At 24.1% G+C, this 26,942-nt stretch overlaps 1 protein-coding gene and 1 long non-coding RNA gene across 2 annotated transcripts; one reads left to right on the forward strand and one right to left on the reverse strand.

Annotated features, from left to right (window-relative positions):
- The first annotated feature begins 338 nt into the window (after window positions 1–338).
- Window positions 339–18,093, forward strand: LOC126910581 (uncharacterized). Its single transcript, XR_007705275.1, has 3 exons — window positions 339–458; window positions 4,588–4,772; window positions 17,954–18,093. It is a non-coding gene; the product is annotated as an uncharacterized LOC126910581 (long non-coding RNA).
- Window positions 13,638–24,387, reverse strand: LOC126910567 (serine-rich adhesin for platelets). Its single transcript, XM_050693221.1, has 2 exons — window positions 24,212–24,387; window positions 13,638–16,626 (listed from the first exon to the last, which is right to left on the reverse strand). Exons 1-2 carry the CDS (start codon window positions 24,257–24,259, stop codon window positions 14,989–14,991), a joined length of 1,686 nt encoding a protein of 561 aa, XP_050549178.1. The 5' UTR covers window positions 24,260–24,387; the 3' UTR covers window positions 13,638–14,988.
- Between the last annotated feature and the right edge of the window lie 2,555 nt (window positions 24,388–26,942).

A 26,942-nucleotide genomic window follows, 5' to 3' on the forward strand; every position in this document is an offset into this window, starting at 1 on the left:
AAAAAAATTATAAATAAACATTTTTATCCCTGAAAAATAATGTATTTAACTTTATATTATTGTTAAGTTTTATAAACTTAATAATTTTTCTTTTTACAAACATTTTAAATTCTCAATAGTTTCTGAGAAATTAAGTGTCTTACCAGATTTCGATCACTCTGTATAGTGTTACACTATTCACAAATGAAAAAATTTAAATAACCATTTATAAAATAATTTGTATGAAAAATTTTTATATTTGATTTTACTATCTTTAATTTAAATATATTTTATTAATTAGTTAAACAGATAAAATTTTCAAAATCCAATTTTACAGTTTGTACTTTTTTTTTTTTACTAACTTTAACCATGTTTAAAATCTTCGGATTAAAAACATAACTATTATTATGATTACTTTTTTGACTTATTAAATTTTGTTTATCACAATATTAAGGATAATATTCACTAAAATTGACAAAGTAAGAAATGTTTAAGCATTTTTGAATCCTCATAGCATTTTCCATCGACATAATAATATACATTTACAAAATGATTTCAATAATCATGATACTGCAAATATAATCTAAAAGTAAAATTAAAACTATATTAAAAATATTATTAATTTAAAAAAACTAAAAAATATTAAACTCAAAGCCACAAAAAATTAATGAAAAGTCGCGGATACGTATTTCGGAAACAATGTTACCATTATCAACCCTAAAACACATACTCATACAAACACATATACAAATAAAACACTTTTTTTTAATTAAACTTTTATGTGAAAATTCCGTTATTTTACAAATACTCAAATTGTGGCTAAAATTTTAATAGTTAATATTCTATAAGCCAAATTTTGTCGATTGTGTATGTGATATTATAATATCATACTCATAAGTTAAAGATAATAATGTAAGGATAGAATATTTTTAAGAGAATTTTCTCACTAACTGGAATATATTCTTCTGCAAATTATTTGGAAGAATATAATATTTAATAAAATTAGAATTAAATAGCTTCTTTAAGAGTATTTATAAAACTTAAAAATTATTTAAAGTAATAAATAAATTGTTGAAAATTTATGATGGAAAAATAATTATTTTTTATCTGGTTTATAGTAGCTTGATAAAAAAAATACCATTTCCTTTAAAAATGTTGAGTCAATAAATGACTATAGCGCCTAAATGATCTTTATTATTACTACTATTACTTTAGCTTCCCAATATTCCTCAATATTCATTCCTATTGTTTTATAATGTATATTGCATTTCTATAGCTACTATTTGTTTTCTATGGTTTTACAATTTTTTTCAGTTTTAAGGCTTCTTAATGTTTTTTTTTCATTTCTATTGCTTCCTAATGAATTTTTTTTGTTATTTTTATGGCTTCTTTTTTTAATTTCTATGGTTTCTTAATGTTTATTGTACTTATATGGCTTCTAAATTTTTTTTTGCAAATCTATGGCTTCTCTTTTTTTAATTTCTATGGCTTCTTAATAATTATTGTACTTTTATGGCTTCTAAATTTTTTTTTTGCGTATATATGGCTTCTCTTTTTTTTTAATTTCTATGGCTTCTCAATGATTTTTTTTCATTTCTACTGCTTCCTAATGGCTTATTTTACATTTCTATGGCTTTTCAATGTTTTTTATATTTTTTTTGCTTTTTAATATTTTTTGGATTTCTATGGCTTCTTAATATTTTATTTGTTGTACAAAGCCTACAAAAAAATATTTTTTTAATGTAAATACAATCTAAAAATTTCCTGTCAAAAATAGTTCTGCATAATTACAGTAAAATAGAATCAATTATAAACTATAATTAGTAAAATCTTAGTAGTTATTTCTAAAAGTTTAAGCTCTAAATTATTTTAAAATTTGAAAACATGAAATTGGATAGTTGGTTAACTTTTATTCGAAGTTTATTATATCTATAACTTTGTTTGATCGGAATATTTAAAGCTAAATACATTAATAAGATAGTCACCAATTTTTTATTTGTTGACCAATTCAGGAAAATTTTATAATATTATAAAATCTTATAAAATCAAGTTAAATATTTGTACAGATATAATGTTCTAAAAAGTTATTTGAGTGATTATTATAGATAAATAGACTATCAATATGCGTTTAAAATAATTTTATTATTTAAAATATATTATAGAGTTGTAATAATAAAATCTTATTACATTTTGAGATACTATTTTGATAAAGAGGGTCATTTCTATAACCGCCTTTTGAACGTTTAAAATAATAATTTTATGCTTAAATTAGTACTTATGATACCTTCTTTCAAAAAATAAAAAAATAATAATGATAACAATTTTGTTTTTTGACTAGAACATTTTTAGTACTGATTCTTAACTGGAATCCTTAAATAAGATAATTAAGTTTAAGAATTCTTAACAGAATCTGAACTTCTTAATATTTTATTTTATGAACCGTTTTAATACTGGTTCCTATAAATCTCAAAGGTACGAACCCCTGCTCAAGCCCCAAGACAAGCATAATTTAAGATTATTAAAAAACTGTTTGTCACCACATTTAAAAATGATTAAATTTTAATGACTATCTTATTATAATTGATAATAGTGTTATAAGTGATACTAGGATTGACAGCTAGCTATCGAAAGTATACTAGAAATCATGCGAAAAAAAACAAGATATGGAATTAGACTTGCAAACTAAAGCATCGTAGAGACAGTTTATCACTAGGCCACTGAGCAATTATTCAGATTCTGGAATAGAAAGATAAACTACCATATAGGTTGATAACATGATTTTCGGCTGATAGAAACACGGTATCGTGTCATAAGCAGTGGTGTAGTCCTAAAAATGTTTATGGGTATACGCCTATATTATGAATAGAGATAACGTGGGGGGCTCAGTTGCACTTTATATTTACTACATACAATATTTCACAATTATTCTGTTGAACTTTTAACTTTATACATTATCAACAGTGATATAGTCGTAATTTGATCAATGTATAAGTTAAAAACCTAAATGAGGAAACGTGGGGAATTTCACCCCCACACTAATTTTCAAAGGCCTTAACTATAACATAGTTTTGGAGGACGGAATACATATATTTTGATGTTTTAACTGTGTTAAAAATATGTATTTTCTAATTATTACATAATGCAACTAAAACTCCTAATCCTCCCAGATACGGCCTTGCTCCTTCCAACTTCCAAACTATTACTCGAATATTTTTACTGACACTTCTAAGTTCTTACATAAATTAAATTTCATAGTCATATAATTGATAAGTGTATTATTAGATACTGTTATATTTTTTATAAATAAACAATAAACTTTATGCAGTAATAAAATAATCTTACAATCATTGTTTTCAAATCGTTAAAACATAAATGAAATAAACGTGAATAGGTACATGTTAGCACTATCTTAATTCATTATAGGTAATATATTAAATACTAGATTGGTTGGTAAACGGTTTATTACGGAAAAATACAAATTACCAATTTTAACAGCTATAGGTTAACCCAATAACTTTCAGTTTCAACTTAGTATGTGCTATATCGTTTTAAATTTTGTCAAATGTCAATAAAATTGTCGTGAAATGATAAACATTATCCTATTTATTTTATTGATATTTATTTATATACTTTGACAGTATTTTGTTTTACATTTATATTCTATTTTTAAAATGATAATAGTCTCGAGCCATATTTGTGTGATTATAACTTCAGATATATGTTTATATGTGGTATGACTGTAGAGATTAAACAAACTGATAAGAGTTATTCAAAATTTGTGTTTTATGACAAACGTACCTATATTCGATACCCACGTATTACTTTTTATTTTATTCTTTAGTCTATACTCTTTAACTATTTTATAAATACGTATATGCACTAATAAGAAAACTAACAGTGGGTATACGCCTTATACCCGCGTATACGCTCCACGACACCACTGGTCATAAGGTTTAATTTTATGAAAATCTTATTTTGAAAAATTATGAAAAAATCATTTTTATTATTTTAATATATTATAAAAAGATAAATAATCTAAAAATTAAAAAATTAAATTATTTTTGTATTTAAATTAACAATAAAAATGTTTAGCGATAAATTATACAATTTTTTTTTTTAAAGCTAATAACACATTGTTATATTTCAATAAACATGGAGTACTATCTTTAAGTATCAAAAAATATTTTCACGCTTTTACAGTAGTCGTCCAATAATTATTTTTTATATTTTATCAATTGGTCACAAATTATAACCAAATAAAAAGAACAAAGGTTAGTTAACTTGTTAATTCACTAAAAAATTATTTATTCAATAATCGACAGTTAACAGCTGAACAAACATCCGTCATATACATTTAAAAAGTATCCATTATGTATTCGTCATAATGACAGCGTTGGTGTGGTGGTATTGCGTATTTTATAGAACAGTGGGAGGAACTATAGCTACAGCCCCCGGTTTTTTCGATAAAATTATCATGTCACAAGAGCCTGGTGACGGGGAGGCTTGTCAGCCATTTGCATTTATAACCAACCCCTTGATATTTCGTTTTGGAATAATTCCCTTTGGCAATTCATTCATCCAGGCAAATAATAAAAATCCATGTTGCAGGACAAAAGAAAATCGTAAGCAAAGAGTAATATGGTCGCCAAGTTCTATAAACACTGCGGGTGACAAAAATGACGCCATTAACAGCAAAAAATAAACAGCAATGAATAAAAAAGAGGGTTGCAATTTTTGTTTCCTACCATCTCCATCATAAAATCTCTATCTAATATTTTACTATTCGTTGACAGGTAAATATAACAATAGTCTCTTTATTGATGTATTGTGTGTACATTTCAAATTATAGAATTTGAGTATATACTTTAAAAGTGAAAAACAATATTACTTTATTTTAATATATATTTTTTATCATATCGAAATTTACAGTGAACAGTATTACACAAACAATATTATTATACAGATATTTCATTTATATATTTATATTATATTATGATGGTTTATATATATATACATATATTATGTATATTGATAATAATAAAAATGTCTTGACCAAATATAAAATCAAATAAATGGGTACCGGAGTTTAATTTTGAATTAAATAATTCCAACAAATTTTAGTGTCCACTGCTAGAAAATTTCCAGAAGAGGTAAATTAACTGAAATTTTGTTAACTAAATCAAATATCGTGCCTGTTAAAATAATTTTTAGTTTTACCTAATAAGTTATAAAAATCAAGTGTAAAAAAATACACATAATAAAATAAAATTTAAATTATTTTAAAAACAAATTTAACTGGCCAATTCATAAAATATTTTTTTTCTAGACAACAATAATACTTAAAAAAAAAAAAACAGTTTTCAATCATTTACATTAATTTAGATAATAAAAAGAGTGTTTGATATACAGTGATTATAATCACTGTCATAAAAAACGCTTCCATATAAATCTGTATATAGTGTTTAACTTTAAGAAGAAGGGTGGATTATTACAAAAATAATTCCTATGTTTTCTTTTTACAAATTTTTTTTTAAACTTCTAGTACATAAAAGGAACTTTATTTTAATATATATTTAAAATACGCAGATTTTCCAGAATATTATCAAAAGTTTGAAAAAGTTCTACTTTTTATACAAATTTTCAAGTTTTCAAAAATTCAAAAAATTGTTTTAACTTTTCTTAACTTTGAAGTGGCAATATAATCGAAATGAGTATAAATTTATATTTAATGTAAGTTAGATTCATGTAAATTTTATATTTACTGACTGAGTCATTACTATGGCAAACCCTTATAAAGTATTTTAAAATAAACAAAAAAAAATAAAATTTGAACACAGAAATAGCATGTTTTTCAATTACGGTAGCCTTTTGCACGTAGAAGATAAGTCGTCGGGAAATATATATATTTTTAATTTATAGTACATATCATAAGCTTTAATTTGACATGTGTATAACATAACATATGTTTTAAGAACAAAATATTTCCTGAACATTTTTAAAACTTAAGTTAAAAAAGTTAAGTTTTGTAAACAAGCTATTTTGAATCCACCTATGTGGACAGGTAAAGGGTCAGATTATAATAAAATTTATATCAAATAAAAGGAAAATACTTAAGGTTACAATATAAAAAAATTATTTTGTTAATTTTTCAATAAGTTATGGCAATTTATAGAAAAAAAAGTGAAAAAAATGTCAACATTTACCGATTTTAAAAATCGTAATTTTTTGGGGGATTTTTTTATTTACGTGGAACCAGGGAAAATTGTTTAATTTAGGAGGATAATTATTTCAACTAGATACGATTTATAATATTTTAGCGTATCGTTGAGAAAAATCGGTCCAGTAAGAGCTGAGAAAAAGTAGTATCAGACACAAAAAAATAAACACATCATGGTATAATTAATACTTTCTTAGCTTCGCATCGAAGCCAAAATACAATTTAGATAAAATAATAAAAACTATAATAATTATTCATTTGATTTTATAACATCCTATTTAAAGTATTCAATTTATTATAAAGCGATTTTTTTAAACATTTGTTAAATAAGTATTTAAATTTAATCAAAAATTACATAGCAAAGAAATTACATGTTTTTGACAGTTACTCAGTTATGCATAAATAAATTCAATAACAGACAGCAAAATATTTATTAAAAATAAATGCGATATGAAGAAATTTCATTTTATTTTACATACATTTTTTTTACAAATCCTTTACAAATTTTAACTTTTTTAATTGCCCGATTTATTTTTATGATAAAAATATTTTGTAAATATTAATTTTTAACATCAATATCATAGAAATAAAGCGTACCTCTTAATTTTATATTATTTTTATTGTTATATTATTTGATGACAGTAAAATAATATTATATAAATAAAAATAAATAATTATGTTTAACTTACTGAATATATTTTGTAAAACATATTTATCATATTAATTTGATAAAAAATGATAAGGTATACAAAATAGGCATAAGACTATTTAATTTGACATTTTATTTATTATTTTATTTTTGATAATTACTTAGTGTAATTAACATTGTTATATCTATTGAGACAATAAAAAGTGATATCAAAATATTTGCTAGATATAATTTATATTATCGTTAGTTGCTAATGACTCCTGTACAAAAGCTTAGAAATATTAAAAATAATTTTTCATTGCTATTCAATAGTCTTATCTTCTCTATAGTATCTGTAAAACCTGATTTACCTTACTATGTATAGAAAAATAAAGTCAGACATTGAAATTTCGTTCGACTAACATTCCCCTAAAAAAATTAAAAAATATTTTAATTTTGTTAATTTTAGTTATTGCAGTCTTGACTTTGTTAATATAATTTTGTCTATTTATAAAAATACTTTTTGAAATTTAGTCATATATCCAAATGAAATAATATCTTCTAGTTTACGCAATGAAAGAAATGTTTACAATATGTGTTGAGCACTAATGGCGATAACATGACTATTTAAATAGTCATGTTTGCAATTATGCATATTTGCAATTTTTACAATGAGTAGTTTTTTGGTTTTTAGAGGTACATATATTTTACTAATAATTAATATTTTTGAATTTTGAATTATAAAAATACTTTTGTTAAAATCATGTTTACATAATATAAATTATAACAAAAATATCAAAATTTATTTATATTTTTTTATTTAAAATGCTCTTTTGAAGTTTAATAGAATCTATAGTTTATAATTAATTAAATTAATACATGGATGAAAAATTATAGTTACAATTAATTATAAACAAAATCTAACAAAAATATTAAATGAAAAACAGCAATCATTAATTATAACAATATTCAAGAGAAAAAGATTTGGGTTTAGCTATACTATCAAGAAAAAAGTCAAAGTTAAGAATTTAATTATTATATAAGAATATATAATACAATATAAGAAGATAAATATCGATTTAATATAATGATCAATATTTTAACTTATTTCATTTAATATTTCAGTACAGTCGACCATATTATTTCATAATTTATCTACAACCTACAAGCTTAGTTACATCTAGACTTTAATGTAACAATTTTAATTGAAACATTTTTAATATTCTCAACGGACATTTTAATTTTGTTAGTAACTATGTGCTGAAAACGCCTTTGACCTTTCTCCAGATTTTTTAGACCTATTTAATAAGAATGCCAAATAATAGAATCAATATTGGAAACTATACATTGATACAAATAATTTAAAAAAATATTTAGGATTTTTAAATTCGGAACAGTTTTGTTTTAATAATCTCATGTTCCTAATTGCTTTATTATAAATATAATTAACATATTCAGGAAAAGTTAAGTCGTGAGATGATAATAAACCGTGTTCGCGAACTTTCATTACTTTATTAACATTATGACCATTTTATTAATAAAATTATTGCACTCTTTAAAAATACAAAATAAAATTAGTCATATTTAAATAAATGTATAACAAATTATATTTATGTAATAATAGTTGTACCAATTGAATAAGTTTGATAATGTTTGTAGACGTTCAAAAGATATATCTATCAATAAAGGGACAGAGGTATTACGATAACAGTTACAGTATGGTGCTAAAGATGTCATGTTATTGTTATCTTTGTGAATTTTCAAATACAAACTATATAAACACATCTTAACCTGGGCTCATATGTACTACGCGTGCTTTACATATGTAAAGGTTCTTTAACAAAGTGTACATGTGTGCAAAATACAAATAATACATTTATATAAAAATAAAATAATATTCCATGTTTATAGGGCATCTCCGATTATCACCTGGTTGACAGATTTTTGACGGTATAATGACATGTCGTGTGATCATAAATATGTTATTTTGTATGTTCTTTTATTTTGATAGTTTCCGTTAGGAATATTCAAAAATGGTTGGATTTAAGTGTATTTGAAGATCTTTTGAAGTATAATAAATGCTGCAGGTATATCAAAAGTAATGTAATGACGAATTTTCTCATGCCACAGACATTGTTTCCATAGAAATTTCTGATTTATAATGATTTAAAAACGAAACTTAATGAGTTAGAAAATATATAATGCGTATATTTTACAAACTTAATAGGAAAATACAGGGTCTGTATGATAAAAAATGAAATTTTTTAATTGGGTAAGTATATATACATTTCAAGTATATAAATATGTTTCGGTAAAAATTTCATTTAAATATTAAGTTGTGAAGTAAGATTTTTAACGAAAATTATTGAGCATGTCTATAATGTAATGTTCCTCATTAGATAAATATCTTCTTAAACATGATTCACAACATATAAATTAAATGCAATTATATTAATATTAAGTAAAACGTTGAATTCGATATTAGTTTTTTTCAGATTTTCAATAAAAATAACTTTAAATTTATTTCTTTAAAAATATTCGATTACATATATTTAAAAAGTATGTATACTTTCTTAAATTATATATTATATGCAATATAATGTATGCAATATGATTCTTATAAAACCATAAAAGTCATACCTTCCAAGTTTTAAATTTAATTGAATATGAGTATTTTTTACATTACACTAAAAAACTATAGTAATTTAAGATTAAACATAAATTATTCCACACATAAAAAGTGGTCATTAAACTTCTACATTTTAATTCGAGAACACAAAATTTTTCTTTGTTAATATGTTAATAGACTGCAACAGTAATTACATATTATTATTTCATATATCTATTTCAAATTTCCAAAGTTATATTTAGCAGTACTGTATCTTTTTTAAGATCACCATTCATTACCCTTGTAATATTTAAATAATATATATTTCTTTTCAATACTCTAGATCAGAACTAATAACCAAAATGTTTTCCATGTCTAATAAGTTAATTGACCTATATTGAATTTTTTTAAAGTATTTATTAGATTAATAATTATAAAAACCAAACGTATTATGTAATAGCTTTTAAAAACATTAACTAAACTAAAAATTTGATCATATGAATTTTATAAACTTATAGTGGTTTTTTTTTATTAATGTCTGATTTTAATATTTCATTAAGTCAAATTTTAAATTCAATTAAGGTTATAAAGGCAGACTCATAACATTTTTGAGTTCTGTAATCATTTTTTCAACATTTATTAAAAAAAAATTGGTAAAGATAAACTATATTAGTAGATATAAGAAAAATAAAATCGAAATTATTTTGGTTTTTACCTGCCTCATTTAAAGTACAATTAGATAGGATTGTTTGAAAATAAAGAAACTATTCTTTACGTCTGATCAGGTTTCCATGTTTATAAACATGGTAAACAACAAGAATAATAAAAACGCAAGGCATTTTTTCATTCCTTCATTTTATTCTTGATGATGATTGTTTATTTGCGGGATGTACAGTTTTTTCACAGTTCAATGGTTTTTTATTCAACGTTGTTTTTAACAATCCTTTCTATCGTTGTCACGGTGTCCTATGTACAATATCTCATAACACCTCACACAAATACAGCAGTGCTTCTTCTACCACACTGTAAATTCTTGTCGACCAACTCTTCTTCTACGATGAAGTAAATGATTATAACAATACGCGAGAGGATGTAAAAATCACGAAAAGAAATATGCCATTGTGATTTGTATACTTATGACTTTTGTTGTTGACACGTCAAGGGGTCGAAAAAACTTCGAAAAATCGAGATGAGATCCCAAACAATGAGTTACATGACCTGATAAGCCTTTTATTTCTTTGTTTTCATATAGTATTCAGAGTCTGATATTGTTTTCTCGGTAGGTATAATAGTACATTATCATCTTAATTTTCTTAAGTTAGATGAATTTCAATCAAAATAATTTAATTATGAATTATTTTTATCAAATAAAATTTGACGCCAATATATAATTGTATGTAAATCACCCGAACAACTGTTTGGAAAAACAAAACAAAACAATAAAAATAAAAATTTTATTTAATTTTTATAGATTTTCATATTAATTATAAATTTTGAAAAAGTACCATTAAGTTCGTAATCATAATAGAGACGTGTTTTATTAATCTCGACATCAACTGATTTTAAAATATGGCCATGTTTAAAACCACCTTCATTGACGTGTGTTTTAATAACTAAATTCTTATTAAAAAAAATAAGATTTTAAGTTAAACAATTCTGCACAAATTTGTACATAATTATTAAATGGATATTGTAGTTATATTATGTGAATATTTTTTTAATTCATCACACTATTTTCAAATTAAAATGTTATTTGTGAAACGTCATCTTATTTATATTTATTTAGTTATTTATTCAAAATTATAAAAAAAAAAGTTCAATCAGGTTATATAATTTGAAACATTTGAAATTCGTTAAAAATTTAATCTAGTATGTATTTAGAGAAAATCAGTAGTTATATAATTCCTACTTGTTATTGTTAGATTTTTTTTTTATTATGAATCTATTTTGTCAAGCAATCACGTGTTATATTGTAAAAATTGTATAAAGGGGACAGTTTGACTTTTGAAAAGATGACGAATAAAGTTAAACGAAGCATGAAAGCAACTTTGTTATGAATAACGTTCATTTAGATTTTTTTTATTTCTTAAAATCAACGTACAAGTGTGAATAAGAAGATAACCCTCGATAAAAATACCTTTGTTCAGTAAAATTCAACTTTTTTATACTCTTAAATAAAAATGCCATTTTGTCGTAAAATATTTTACATAAATGTATACATTGCAAATAAAATTTCACATTTTTACTAATATTCATAGTTATTTAATTAAAAGTCAAATAATAATTATTTATAATTATTAAATTTCCATAGTGTATTATAGGCTGATTTAATGGAATTATTGTAAATTTTTTCTAGTTTAAACTTTAATTGGTCAACTATTATTGTTGAACTAGATTCTTTATTTATGTATGAAACTTTCACTATAGATAAAACTAAGAGTAATTTTAATATGGGAAAACCTAATTTCAAAAAAAAAAATAAACGGTACAACCTTCTTCAGAAAAAAAACTTTCATGTCAATTACTTCAAGCTAAACAGTTATTATACATATTTTTTGATCAATAAAATATTTAAGTTTATTCACTAATAATAAATTATATTGACACATTTGTTTTATTTGTGACTCACCTAGCTAAGTTAGTAATGTGTCGTGTCTCAATGAATGAATAGGTATCTGGATTCGATTTTATTATACTGGGCTAAGTAAGTATTCATGTCTTATCTAGTGCAAGCAATAATTTTTTGGAGAGAATTTTAAACATAAATATCATAAGTAGCGTTCAGAATTTGGCGGAAGTCGTATTTTTATTCTTAGGAAATAGGATTAGTAATATAAAAATTTTAATTAACTTGTGAATCCTAATTATAAATATCAAATATTTATTTGTTTGTTATAATTTGTTATTAATGTTTTTTTATCAATAAAAAAATTGATTACTATTATTTTATTAAAGATTTTGTCAATTAATATTTATAGTGAAACATACACGTATAAAATAATGTATTGAGACATATTAATAATTATGCTTTGAACTTCATCATAATTTTTTTTGCTAAAATGGTTAATACAACAAATATAAAACTATTGAAAAATAAAAATTAGTTTCTATTATTTTTTATCCGTAAACACCGTGTAGATAAATAAAAATGAACTTAAATTAATTTTAGCCTAAGTGTGATAACGGTATCATTTTGATAAAATAATTCTTGAGAGTATCTAAAGTATGTCCTCAATATAAAACCACATCATTTTGGTAACATTTTATGTCTGAATAGTTTTATTCAATCACAGTAATATCACACTAATGGCACTCCAATTGTGACTGAGGGTTTAAAATTGTTCATCTTTTATTCGCTTTTCTTTTTGTATACTTTTTCTGGTATGTATTGTCAGGAATGTATTTGAAAAGCCACCCAAATAGTTAGTAAAAGCTTTTTTTATTACTTTTAGTTTTGCTTTTTACTAATAGAAATTCCAATTTTTATAGTGGATGTCAAATACAAGACTACTATTAAATACTTAGCCCTTTTAAGTACCAGCTAGAGTTTTTTCGCTAATATTTAACAGCAAATACTTTTTAAAAAACATAATATTTCATTAAATTAATTGTATTACATTAAATAATTATTAATTTTATTCATAGTATATTATTATTATTTTTAATAGAAACTTTGATATTTTGTTTATTCAATTCCGGTCTTGGATCTTTTAGCACCTCATGCAAGCATTATTTTGAAACATTTTAATTATTTATAACTTTTTTGATTTGAACTGACAAATAAGAAAAAATAATAATCCTTGAAAATATCATAAAACATCGCACTTTTTTTTTGCTTAGGCGCCTAGATCATTACACACGACGATCATATCAAAAAGCCACTGTGCATATTGTATAGTTATACATGAAATTTTTAAGTAATTATTAAAACTGTATAAAAAAATCATGCGCGTTCTTTTTTTAACAAAATCATTCATTTCATTTAAGTTGACTTATTTATCAACAACTTAGTAACACAATTTACAGTTATTTTTGTCAAGTAAAATTTATTTATATGTAAAAAAATAATAAACTCCTATATATATATTTTTTTTTCTTTACTTATATATTTTATTTACATTAAATATCAATAATAGACAAATAAGAAATATACACAAATATTCTTTTTAATAAATGAATCAAAATAAATTAAAATATTAAAAACTAATGATTAATGTAATATTTAAGATACAGCGGTTGTTAAATGCTTGATATATTTAAATAAATTTATACATAAATTAAAATGAGGTATAATGAAAAAATACGAATCTTTTATTTTCCAATAACTAATTTATAATATTATATCAAATAATCATAAATCGGTAATTTTTTAAAATAAACGCTAGTAATTTTTACATATTGTTAAACAATTAAGTTTTTAGCTTTTTAGTCTCATTAAAGGCTATAGCGACCTCAACCAAAAGGGAGGTTCTCTTAACCATTGATACTCTGGGATGGGTTAATCCGTCAATGGCAAGATGGATGGCGACTCCACTTACTGGACTGATTTCTTGCTCGTCAAATAAAGCCGCCCATGACCGAGTTTTGAACCTGTGGCAGTGCGCGTCAAGGTCTGTCGCTTTACCGATTCGGCCACACCGTCTCTCTTAATCAATATAGTAATAAGATAATATTATTCCATAGTATGAAATATTTTGGCTATTTTTCAATCTCATTAAAAATTGTAAGTAATTAATTTGAATGTGTACGTTAGAAAAAAGTGATTCTATAATATGTATAAGCGTGTGCAGAGCATTTTTAATTCTAGGGTTGAATTAAAGTAATATTTGAATGGAGGCTTAACTAACACTTATTACACATCAAGCTTCTCAATGATTGTGATGTGGTAAAAACTCATGAGTTAGTTATAATTTTTCTGCACTTCCATTTGATAGAAATTCAAAGCAAATGTGAAATATAGACTAGAGTTCTTATTGCAACTACAACTTGGAAAGCGTATTTTTTGTTTTTAATTTTACAAAATTCAATATTTACATGTTACTTTAAACAAACTAGTAAATTTTTTTTTTTTTTTTATACAGAGTAAAACAGATTTAACTAACAACTTTTGATACAATTTACATTTTACTGTGATTTATCTTTTTAATAGCTTATGCATTTATAATTTATGTATAATCTTATTTTTTATTGTTATTTTAAACAATAATGATAATAAAGCATTTTCACATGGGTTGGGTTGGGTTTGGGTTGGGTAGACACCCGTCTATTATAAATATATATATATTTATATATCAATTATATCAAAAGTTGTAAGAGTCAGTCCCACCTGATATATGTTTGAACTTATTTAAAAGTGGACAATTTTAATAAATAATATTTTTTATTTTAAATTAATATAAGCAATTTTACCTCACATAAACTAAGCACAATTTTTTCATGTAATAATTTCATTTTCGAAAACGTATGTTTTTCAAAGAAATATATTAACTTTAAGATTAATAGTAATGTGATTCAGCAAAACAAATAAATAAAATAATTTACTTTCTTCTAAAATAGTTAAGGCACTGTAACTTTTAGGAAATGAGCCGGATTACCAGCTTTAGGAGCAAACCTTAAGTTAACTTGATTAGGTGAACCTTCATTAACGGTTAAAAATGAATTCCAGTCAACATAAAAATATAAACCGTTTCTTGGAATTCCGGACTTTGGTGATGATGTTACAGGGTTAACAGCCGGTGGGGGTTCACTAGCAGTTTCGCCACCTCCAAATGACTCGGCTAGTTGAGAAATACTTGGGTTGGCATCGGTAGCCACGGCAGTCAAAGAATTCCTTTCACTAGAATCAGAAGTTACTTCAACAGAACTTGCCTCTGATGATGAATCTGTGACTGTAGAAGTTGTAACGTCTATAGGTGTTTCAGACGACGTACTTGTGTCGGTGTTAGCTAATAATATTTCTGTAGTTATCGTCGTCGGTATTGTTGTTGATGTTGTTGTTGTTGTAGTCGTTTCAGTAGCATTTTCGGGTTCTTGACGTTTAAATTCAATTTTATTTTTTTCAGCTAATTGTTGGAGTTCGTCCATTGATAAAGGATCAGGTATATTTTGTGCCTTAATTAAGGGCTCTGTTTTTTTCACAGAAATCTCTGTGGAACCAGCTGGCAAATCCGAATCGATTTCTTTGGAATTGTCGTCGAAAAAAACTTCGTAGCCAGTGAATGACGAATTTTCAGTACTAGATGGCTCATCGATGGTTTTTATAGCTTCTGTAATGTTTTGCAATTTTTTTTGAATTGCTTCTTGGGATAAAGTAATAGTATTCTTGTCATCAGCAAGAAGTTTAATGTTTTGAACGATCTTAGCTATCTTGTTAACATCCAGTGTTTTTATTGATGAATCTGAAGGATTGAATACGTGATTTCTGGTTGATTTTTCGACACTATCAAATAATTTTCCTATTTCAGATACATTTACATTTCCATTTCCAGTTTCTAACAATACGGTCTTTAAAACTTTTTCATCCATAGTTTCTGTGTCACTTAAATCGTTATCATCTTTGCGTCTTTCTACTTCTATTGGTTTTATCATTGGCACTTTTGGCGTGTCCAACAATCCATACGATGCTAATAGTGATTTCATCTCAACATCTTCAATTTTTGCGCTTCTACCTTCGGGGATTTTTTTAAACGTGGCATAAGCATTTAAATCTATCGATGGGCCTATGTTTTTCTTTGCTGCAAGTTCTCCTTCTGTTACAGAGCTAGGTATCGACTCTAAAGACTTAGAACTTTTTGCAGGTGTTTTTCTACTTTGTACAGTAACAAAAATCATGGGTGGTTCGGTCGTAGGAGTACGACCTATTGTCTTATCCATACTAGCCGGGTACCCGTAAGAGAGTGGTGATTGTCCTTCTGGTATAGAAACAGTATTTGTTTCTTTTACTTGATTATTCATATAAACTATTGGTATAGGACTGGTGACAGATGTAGATTTTTTGTCTTTTGAAGCATCAGAACGACTTACACGAGAGCTATGAGAAAAATCATTAAGAAATTCTAAAACTTCGCCACGAGTCATTTTCGGAAATCCGGATGATTCTAAATACTTTTGAATTCCTTCTACAGCTGATTCTAGCTTTTGATCTTTAAGTGGATGTCCATTGATTAAAATAATGAATGAAAATAATATTGATATCTAAAATAAATAAATAAAGTGATTATTAATTTTAAATTTCAATCAAGATTACAAAAATATTAATAATTATTTAAAAGCGTGAATTATTAACAGGTCATATGTAATATATTATAGAAAACTTGGATAAAGAATATATTCCAGGTTTAGCGAATAACTTATTCATAAATGAATAAACTTAAAATAACGGGTTTATAATTAAATTATAAAGAAAGTATAAAATTAACCTATGTCTTGTCGAGTCTACAAATGTCAATAGTAATAGTAATAGTAAAAATAAAAACGTGGATAATTACTTAAATGGTAATGTTATTTAAATAATATGGTAATGAATTTGGTAAAATATAATTTAATAAAATTGATTAGTAGTTTAAACATTTTAATGTAATTGACAAACATAAAAAAAGTTATCTTAATATAAAGTGAATATTTTGAAAAAGAATGCTACTAATGGATAAAAGTTTAATAATAATTATTTTAAAATTTATTTTCTAACATTTTTTATATTGTACTTTGTCTAAGAATATCTAAGATGAATAAAATATGTATCTTTCAGGATATTGCGTTTAACCACTAATTTTAGAGTCAAGGTCAAAAAGAGAGAAAGTAAAACACTCATATATTAATAATTTGTAATCAGTAACACCGTTACAATATCAACTTTTTAGGAAAGAAAAAACACAAAACGTGTTTTTGATAAACATTTTCTAATATATACATAATTGCAATGAGTGTAAAAATTAATTTTTAATTCCACAGAATGATTAACCATATTGTGTAATAAAATTCACCATGAAATAAATAAGTGAAACTTCTTCTAAAATGAATATTTTAACATCTTATAAAGAATATTATAGAAAACAAATAATCCAGTAAATTTAATAAATGATGTTTTTTTACTATTTGTTTTATTTGTTTTTTAAATTTTAAAATGTTTTATTTTAAGCTTTACACGATTACAAAATTAGTATAGTCAAATATAAAATTTAGGAAGTTTTAAACAACAAGACTTAGATCTTTTTGAAAGGAAAATCATGAAAAATTCAAAATCAGTTATTCCTATAATGCTAATACAATTAAAATTTACATTAAAATTTTCTGTTAATATAAATTTAAACTTGAAATCAATAACATGATAATAATCATAAAGTTGATTATTTCAGTCATTCACAATTTTTTAAAGTTCAATGCATTTGCATTTCATACGTTTTATGTTTACATATTTTTTTTTAATTTTCTTATTATTTAAGGGACATATTAGTTTTATGAAATTTTTAGACTGGTTTTCAGAATTATTTTTGTGTGATTAACTAATTTTTTGAACTTTTAGGCACACAGCTCCTTAATGATTCAAGTCTTCAACTAGAAAAAATCCGTCGAAATTTACATAATTGACGTGATATAATATTAAAGAATATAATATTTTATCGTGAATAGTATTACGTTTACAATATTGGAACAAAAAAAAATTATTATTACAAAAATATTTTATAATGTACTATAACTATTAATTATATTATCAAATGATTATTGATTCAGTATTTCATAATGTATAACTCTTACATAATATTTATTTATGTCTCAGAGCTTTAAGCAAATGTATATTTGTTAAGAAAGTTCGTATTGGTATTTTATTTCAATGCAAATTCGTTTTAGTCTGTCTATATTTTAGATACGAAATTTTATCTTGCACAGTTCAATTTTTTTTTTTTAATTGACATATTTTAGATTATTACAAAATATTTTAAATATTTAAAAAAAAAAAGTTTATTCCATATTGTTTTTTTTTTGTGTGATACTAGAAATCAGAAAACAAATTTTTGAGTGTAAAAACAAGAATATTATAAATAAATAATATAATCCATCGTCATTTAGTATCAGGATAGATAGACGACTTACTAGGAAAATTTAGGTTGGTTTCTATTTTTTTATACCTAAACGGGGGAAGAAGTGCGGCCAAGAAATGATTAACAAAAACAACAGCATTCGCGCTCACCACTAGTCCACATTTCAAATGATAATAAATTCCAAAGTATTGGTCCAAAAGTTGTTATTGTTACATTTTCGGTTTTTTTAACGCTTATAGTCCTTAACTTTATTTACATGTAAAATGTGGCTCACTCTATTTTAACAAAAAAATGAATTCAAAGGGTTGTTAAATAAATACCATTGATCTAGCGCGATCTTGCGGAGGACTTTACTAACTAATAAAAATAATAATTCTGTAAGTATATTACCAGATTTCATGAGTGAATACAGATTGATTAGTATTTTATAAAGATACTATACTCATCTGACTTTTTTAATTATTGAACTAAAAATCATTTTGAAATTTATTTTATAAACGTGAAATTTATATTCGTAACTCGAACAAAAGTACTTCATGGTTTTGTATGAAAAAATTTACTTATAAATTGAATAATTTTTGACAATTACTTGATTTTTACTATAAAAAAATTGACCTTTTTTTAATTTCATACAATTTCAAAAAATATCTAATGTAATTTCTATTTTGATATTAGTTTTAAATGTATTTTTGTTATTGTCGACATCGAAATTAATTATCATTATAACGTATAAGTAAGTATTTTTTTTCTAATTTTTTATGTATCACATAATATCTTGTTAAGTCTAATTCAGATTTGGGTTGATTAAATAAAATTAGTTGCAGTGCTAAATAAAGTTCACGTAAAATAAACATTTAAATATTGATTACAATATGATAATTCTTCTGCATTTTATGTTAACGTAATTTATCCCTTATTTTATATAGTATTGTACAGGACTTTTTAAAATTATTTTTGAAAAATAAATAAATTATTGAAAAAAATCATAATGTATATAAGACACTTGAGTAAAAGGGATTTAAGAGACAAAATTTGATACAGAAACAATTGATTTTAATGACATTAAAGTAGTATTAAGTGTCAGACAGTTTCTGAATAATTTTGTCTTCAATAACTCTACCGTTACCTTTAAAAATAACTATGTTATTTTTTTGTACTTTATATTTATTTGCATTGTTTTTTTCATATTTTTGGTTAGTAACTCATATTTTTGTTACATAAAGAATTTATAGTACTTATTTAAATTTGTAAGTACATTGTCTATTGTTATCCATTAAATATTCATGTAGGAACAATAAATAATTTTATTATTCATTTTAAATGCAAAAAATGTACTCTAGAATATAAATCTTAATATAATTGAACTCTACATTATAACATATGTACTTGCATATTGTTCATAAATTTACATAGCTTATATTTTATGATAGCAACAAAATCTTAAATATATCTTTCACGCGTACTTCCAAAGTTATTATAAAACGAGGGGTAGAAGTAACTCAAACGAAAAAAAATTTTAAATATATTATCCCTATATGTACGAGCATGTACTGTTCAAAATATCACAATATTAAAACAAGTGACTTAAACCATTAATCTTTGTTTTAAGTAATTATGATGTCATGGAATTTCTTATGGAGACATTTTGATTTATATTATTTACTTCATTATAAAATATTATTTAAATTTTAGTCTTTTTTGGTAGGCTTTAAAGTTACATTTTTACCAATATTTATTTGAAATTCCAAACAAATTATTTTACATTGTTGAGTTTTAGTAAAATAAATACAAAAAGTCAGTAAACTTCCACATTACAAATATTTTTTATTATTTATAAGACCATTACCAGACATTGATTAGAATATTATATCTTTGCAGACATATAAGATAATATTGCATTAAAAAAGTTTTTCAGTTTATTTAAATACTGTATTACACATTGTAAACAAATTTTTTTATTTAATACTATAGATGCGCTTAAAAGTCCGGATAATCGTCATTTTAGGATTGTAAAATAAACTATTACGTAACTCGTAAAAAAATTCAGTCATTGCTATAAAACAAAAACACAATTACTATGGTCTATGAATGCATAAACAAATAAACTACATCGTTTTTTCATTAACCAACTCTGGTATTAAGTAATAATGATTGATATAATATCAATGTTAGTATGACGGTTGAATGAGCGCCGAGGAAATAATATTTTACGGTTTCATCAAACCCATCGGTGTGTAATGAATGTAATAATATATTAAAAGTACCAGTGTCAGTGTAAGAACGACGCGACGGACGTTTACGATTATATTCTGTAGAAAGTGAAATGAGTGAAAGTATTATGTGCGTGTGAGTATGTGAGATACTGTAATGTTTGTGATTAATATTATGTTCCCAAGGCACTGTGCTCTCAGTCATCGATTAAAAGAAATCATATGTGTATTTTGAAATAATAAACACGTTAACATTAGTCCGTTTTAATTTTAATTCGGTCACACAGGCGTATAATTGTTTAATATATTTTAATTTGCATATTTTTAAAAGTGTTTCTCAGCCATCATTATTATACATTAATAGTGAAATTGTGAGAATTTCCAATAATGAATTTACATTTCATTAATTTTTAACATAAAAACGATTTTTTCAGTTTTCGTGAAAAAGTAATCAAAACATTGTCAAACAATTTCAAAATATGAAATAATGAAATTGCATTCATATATCCGTACATTCTGTTGGTAATTTTTTTTATTTCATTTAAGATGAATATATATTTTCATTCGATTTTATTTGGCTTATTATTGTCAATAGTTTAACATAAGTTCTAGGAGTATTATTGTGACAGAATTTACTGTACCGTAGATTGTTAATTGACGACACGCGTTTTGAGTATTTTGTACTATTGTTGCTTGTTCAAAAAATCACGTCAACTATTAAAAACAATAGTACACTAAGATTACGGAATTTACTAAACACAGGATGTACATGTGTGTTATACTTCTGTTGTTGTTATATAACAATTATAATAATAATAATAATAATAAATTCTATCAACAAGTAGTTTTACATGGTCTGACGCATACAGCAAATTATTCAAAGAAAGTGTTTTACTAATACTGAAATTATAATATTGAAACTGAATTACAATTTTTATAAGTTAAGATTAGAAAGAAAAGTAAAATAAACGAATTGAAAGACATTTTGTAAATTCCAATATGTAGTGCTAAAATACAATAAATAGCACTACACAAAATAAATTTAAAATTGCATGAAAGTATTTTACACAATTATATAATTATAAATTTCTTTTTTTTTTTCTAAAATAAAATAAAATAAATAACTTTTAAAATGAAATCTTTTCATTTTTGTTTATATTTAAAAAGCAAAATTTGATTAAATTTATATAAAAAATTCACTAATATCTTTCAAAAGTACCAACTTTAAAATTTACATGAGAAAATTAAAAAAACATATATAGCATAAGTATTCCATTTACAATATAAATATCACCCGAAATTTGAAAGTGTCATTGATAAAATTAATTAAAATTTGTAATATAAAAATAATTTTTATGATATATATTTGGAATGCTATAATTGCATTTACTTTATTGTAGTCATATTTGAAGTACAAAACTATCGTAAAAAAATTACGCAAACAGAAAGTAACTGTCATATAACAATAATATCATGGTCGATTAAAGATGTGTAAAGAACGAAAAGACTGCAATTATTTCTTTAATTTTTACTAACAGCTATTTATTAGAAAATAAATTTTTATCTTGTAAAAAATAAAATCCTCTGCTGTTATTATATAGATTCTATTTATATCTAATTCTTGAATAGACACAATGAAAAAGGGTTGTTAAAAACAGACAAATTAAAGTAAATATATCTCTTATATATAATATGTTTCATACATCATAACATCTGATATTTTAAAAATCCCTAACATGCATTGTGACTCAGATGATTGGTAATCTTTAAAAGTTGTATAATCCTAAAGCAAGGCCAACCCGTTACTCAGACTCATAATCTTATCTATTGTGATAAATGTATAAATGTATACTCATTGATACTAAAGTATTTTTAAGCTCAGGTTGTCCGATTTTTTAAAAAAGAAATGAAATTTGACATTTTATAATTTATAATTTCATTCATAATATCTTACAGAAATGTATTATATAATATATATTTAAAATAAATTACTCTTCTTCTTTCTTTTTCTTAATCCCAACTATTTGGGATCGGCCAAATTTAAAATAAACTACTAAATTACTTAAATAAATAAAAATAAAATAAAACTTATTTGACCATAATTTAATAGGTTATTAGTGGGTCCTTGACTTTTTTTTTAAATATCATAAAAGTTTCTTTTATTATTTAGACTTAATTAGTCAATATTATCACTTATATATTACTTTAAATACTATCTTAGAACATAAAATAATTTCCAACTTAGCAAATAACTGAAATAACCGTTGAAAATCATTTAAAAAATGTAATTATTTTCATATTGCACCAAACCCTAATTTACTTTCATTTTTCACTTTTTTTATCACAATGTTTGGACAGTTAACCCAGCGGGCTTCAAGAAATAAAATCTGGTTATTCTGTTAAACATTAATGTGCTTCAGACACCACAAGGTTAAAACCAGTTTTGTGAAACTATTAATGCATAAACTATATTTACTCGATATAAGTAAGTACAAATAGTAAAAAAACTATCGCTTACTAATTAATGCTACTCTCTACCAAACTGGAGGCTACAGACTGTAAATAATTTACCAATTATTGTACAGTTAGATTTGATTTAATATTGATTAAAAAACAAGTAAAGTACATCATGAGATAGAACATTGTTTAATATGTGTAAGTACAGGTGAGGACTGTCAAAAAAAACACGAGATGTTAAATAATTTTAGGGGTAAATAAAAAAATATTTATAACGATTATAGTTAGTTTACAATATAAGATCCACTATCTTGTATATTGATCTATTACAGCATAACAACTTTCTTTTTAAATATTCACAATAATTTTAAGTAGATTAATTACTGCAAATTAATTCGAAGAGGAGCAAATACAAGGTGGCTCTTTTAACGCTAGGCAATTGATTTTTTTTATAATAATAAAATTTCTAATAACAAATATGTTAAGAAAATTATTTTTAGTATTTTTTAGCCTATAAAATAAAAAATGATCAAATTAAGAAAATCATAATAACTTTTTGACCAGAATTTTAAAAGTAAATTCAATTTTAAAATATAGACTGTAGGCGAGATGATGCAGGTATGACAATATTTATAAATAGACATTTCTCTGTCGCATCCTTCTTTCCGTCTAAGTATAAAAATTTTATTAACTTACAAAGTACTAGTCCAAAAGTAATTATCGAATAGTCATTTTCTTAATTAGATGATATTTTTCTATGTTCAATAAATATGTATGTTGCCATTGAAAAAAATAATGTTGACACTCTTACAAGGAATAAGGGATGAATTAAAAAAGTAATGAATGACTGATAAATAGAAAAATATTTAAAACTAAGAAATATCCAAAATAATTTTTTTTATTATTATTTCAAGAGAAATCGAATGACTAGAGTTAGAAGAATCACTCTGTTTATATTGGGACAAGGGATGCTATAGTGTCCCCCCATCCAGTTCATACTGTGAAGTATTCATACTTTAATCGAAGTTCTTCAAGAAATGTATTATTTTATACTAAAAATGATTGAGAACTTACTATTTTCCATCGACTGAGAATTGGACACAAAGTCCTTGGTACAGACATGATCTGCACTCTTCACAAGCACAAAAAAAAATGTTCAGAATTTTGTCGTTGTACGTAGACGAACGATAGGAATCGCGATTGAAGCATCGGTCACTGACGTCCGACTGAAGTGCATACTGCTGTTTAAACAGTTCTAAGACTTGTAGACATTCACCAGTTATCCCACTTCTGCACGCACTCTTTACTCTCCCCAACTAGTAACTTGAATGGCGTTCAAAGTTGTATCACCATTATAACATTCATTTTTTAATATGAATCCAAATAAAGAATAAAGTTAACTATAGTATAGTAGAAATATTGTATGAATAAATTTAAATTGTATCAGTCAATAAAAATCGAATTTATGCGCTAAATGACAAATACATTATACAGTGGTGTATTTTCAAAAAATATTCAGAGGGTTTGAATAATGTTAAAAATAGTAAAACCAATGAAGTGGGTAAGAATAGGAAACACACACCTCAATTTCCCTGCTACTAAAACAATTATTAATTTTTTAAAAAAAAATAATAATCCGCATAAAATATGAATACTCATTCTAATTTATAAAAAAATTAATCATTATGTTATTACAATTACTTAAATATTTGAAAAAATAATTGATTAATCAATGCCAATCAGACTAACAACTTATGTAATAATTTATTAATAGCATCCTGCAGCGTTTCCAAAAAAATACTAATTGTATAACTCAAATTTGAACGGGGCAATTAATAATAAAATATTCAATTTAATTATTATACAAACCTTTAAAACTATCGATTAATCAGGTATTATTCAATTTTTTTTCTTATTATAGACAAAGAATAAAATAAACATGTTTTTAATGTACTCATTCAAAACTATAAAAATTGTTTAAAAAAAAAGTAACGCAAAATATTTGCTGGTTCATAAGTTATTTCAGAATATGTTAGGACATTTTATGTAGCAGGGTCTAGAATCGAACCGAAAAAACTGGTTCCTAAACCGAAACCGCTACCAAAATACAAATCAATGGAATTATTAAAAAAAAACAGTGCGTATTATGAGTACGCTCAGATGAAGTAAAAATTCTTTCGTTATGAAAATATCGCATGAAAATTGCATCTATTGTGGTTCTTTAAAATTATAGTTTGAAAATACAGTCCTAAATTATAATATAAAATATACTTTATAATCAACCATAGCCGACCGTGATGCTCGATAATATTTTTTTTCGAACCCTCAGTAAAGAAGTTTCACTTCTAAAACCAAAATCTAATAAAAAAAAACCAACACAGTGGGGTCACGGCACAGTAGGGATGTGGCATATTTGGGTCAAGTATAATAATACTATATAGTACTAAATATATACTAAATAGTGATTTAAATCACTATCATAAAAAAAGCTTCGATGCAAACTTGTATGATCTCCTATTTCCTTATTTATATCCAAATTATAGGTAAAGACATCATTAATCTATAAAAAAAAATTATATTGATGCATAGATTTTTCAAGAAGTTATAGCATTATAAAGTTAAAAATATAAAAAAGAATTTTTTTACAAAAATCGTACCTTTTTATTAACTATGATGTCTGTATTCACCGTGAAGACAAAATAAAGTCCGACATTTTTTTCTCTATAATAAAGTATATTACATTAGCTTTAATTTAAAATATATATAAAAGTATCAGACTTTGCGGAACACTTTCAAAAGTTAAGTACAAAAAGTAAATTTTTTGTGAAAAAGTTGTCATTTTAAATCCCCCCTGTCTACCCACAAACAGGATTTAAAGGGTTAGATTTATAAAAAAAATATTTATAAAAAATGAAAAGTAAAGATATCAAGCATCTATTAAGAAAAAATTATATTGATTTAGTCATTTTTGGAAAAGTTGACAGTTTAAAAAAAAAAAAATTTTGAAAATTAGCAATTTTTAAATTAGTAATTTTTTTGGAGGTTTCTTCCATTTACAAGAAATGAGGGAAATTTTTTAAATTTATGAGGCTAATGTATTCGACTAGATATGATTTGTGATCTTTTGACGTATCATTGAAAAAATATAGATGCATAATGTCTTTATCTATCATTTGGCATATTTTTTTATAAATCTGACCCTGAACCTGTCCACATGGATTCAATATGACAACTTTTTTACAAAAAAAATAACTTTTTCAACTTAAATTTTGAAAGTGTTCATGAAAGTATGTGTTTAACATTGATAATGGTAACATTGTTTCCAAAATATGTATGCCCGATTTGGCCCTTGGATTTTTTATTTGAATATTTTTAATATTATTTAGTTTTAAATTAATAATATTTTTAATATAGTTTTAATATTAAATAGTATTAGATAAAAATGATCAATTTTTATTATATATATTTTTCAAAATCAACTTTTCACGTTGTTTCCAAATCTGCATTTAGAATTTTTCTATTACTCTAAGTTTTGACACTAATAAAGTTCGAAAAATTTTTTTCATATTAAAATATATTACATAAACATAATTTTAAGATATATATAATAGTGTCAGTATTTCCCGAACACTTACAAAAGTTAAGTTGAATAATTAAATTTTTTGTGAAAAAGTTGTCATTTTAAATACCAACCTGAGGGCAGATAAAGGGTTAGATTTATAAAAAATATATAACAAATGATAGGTAAAGACATCAAGCATCTATCAAAAAAAAATGATATTGATCCATACATTTTTCAAAAAGT

The sequence above is a fragment of the Daktulosphaira vitifoliae genome, unplaced genomic scaffold, assembly GCF_025091365.1.
Source record: "Daktulosphaira vitifoliae isolate Bord-2020 unplaced genomic scaffold, ASM2509136v1 Scaffold_1, whole genome shotgun sequence".
NCBI lineage: Eukaryota > Metazoa > Arthropoda > Insecta > Hemiptera > Phylloxeridae > Daktulosphaira > Daktulosphaira vitifoliae.

What these genes read in the sequence shown, in the direction of transcription:
- LOC126910567 (XM_050693221.1), bottom strand. Translation starts at nt 24,259, where the DNA reads ATGTCTGTACCAAGGACTTTGTGTCCAATTCTCAGTCGATGGAAAATA. An exon ending in TTCTCAGTCGATGGAAAATA is followed by an intron (nt 16,627 to 24,211) that starts GTAAGTTCTCAA and finishes TATTTATTTTAG; the next exon opens with ATATCAATATTATTTTCATT.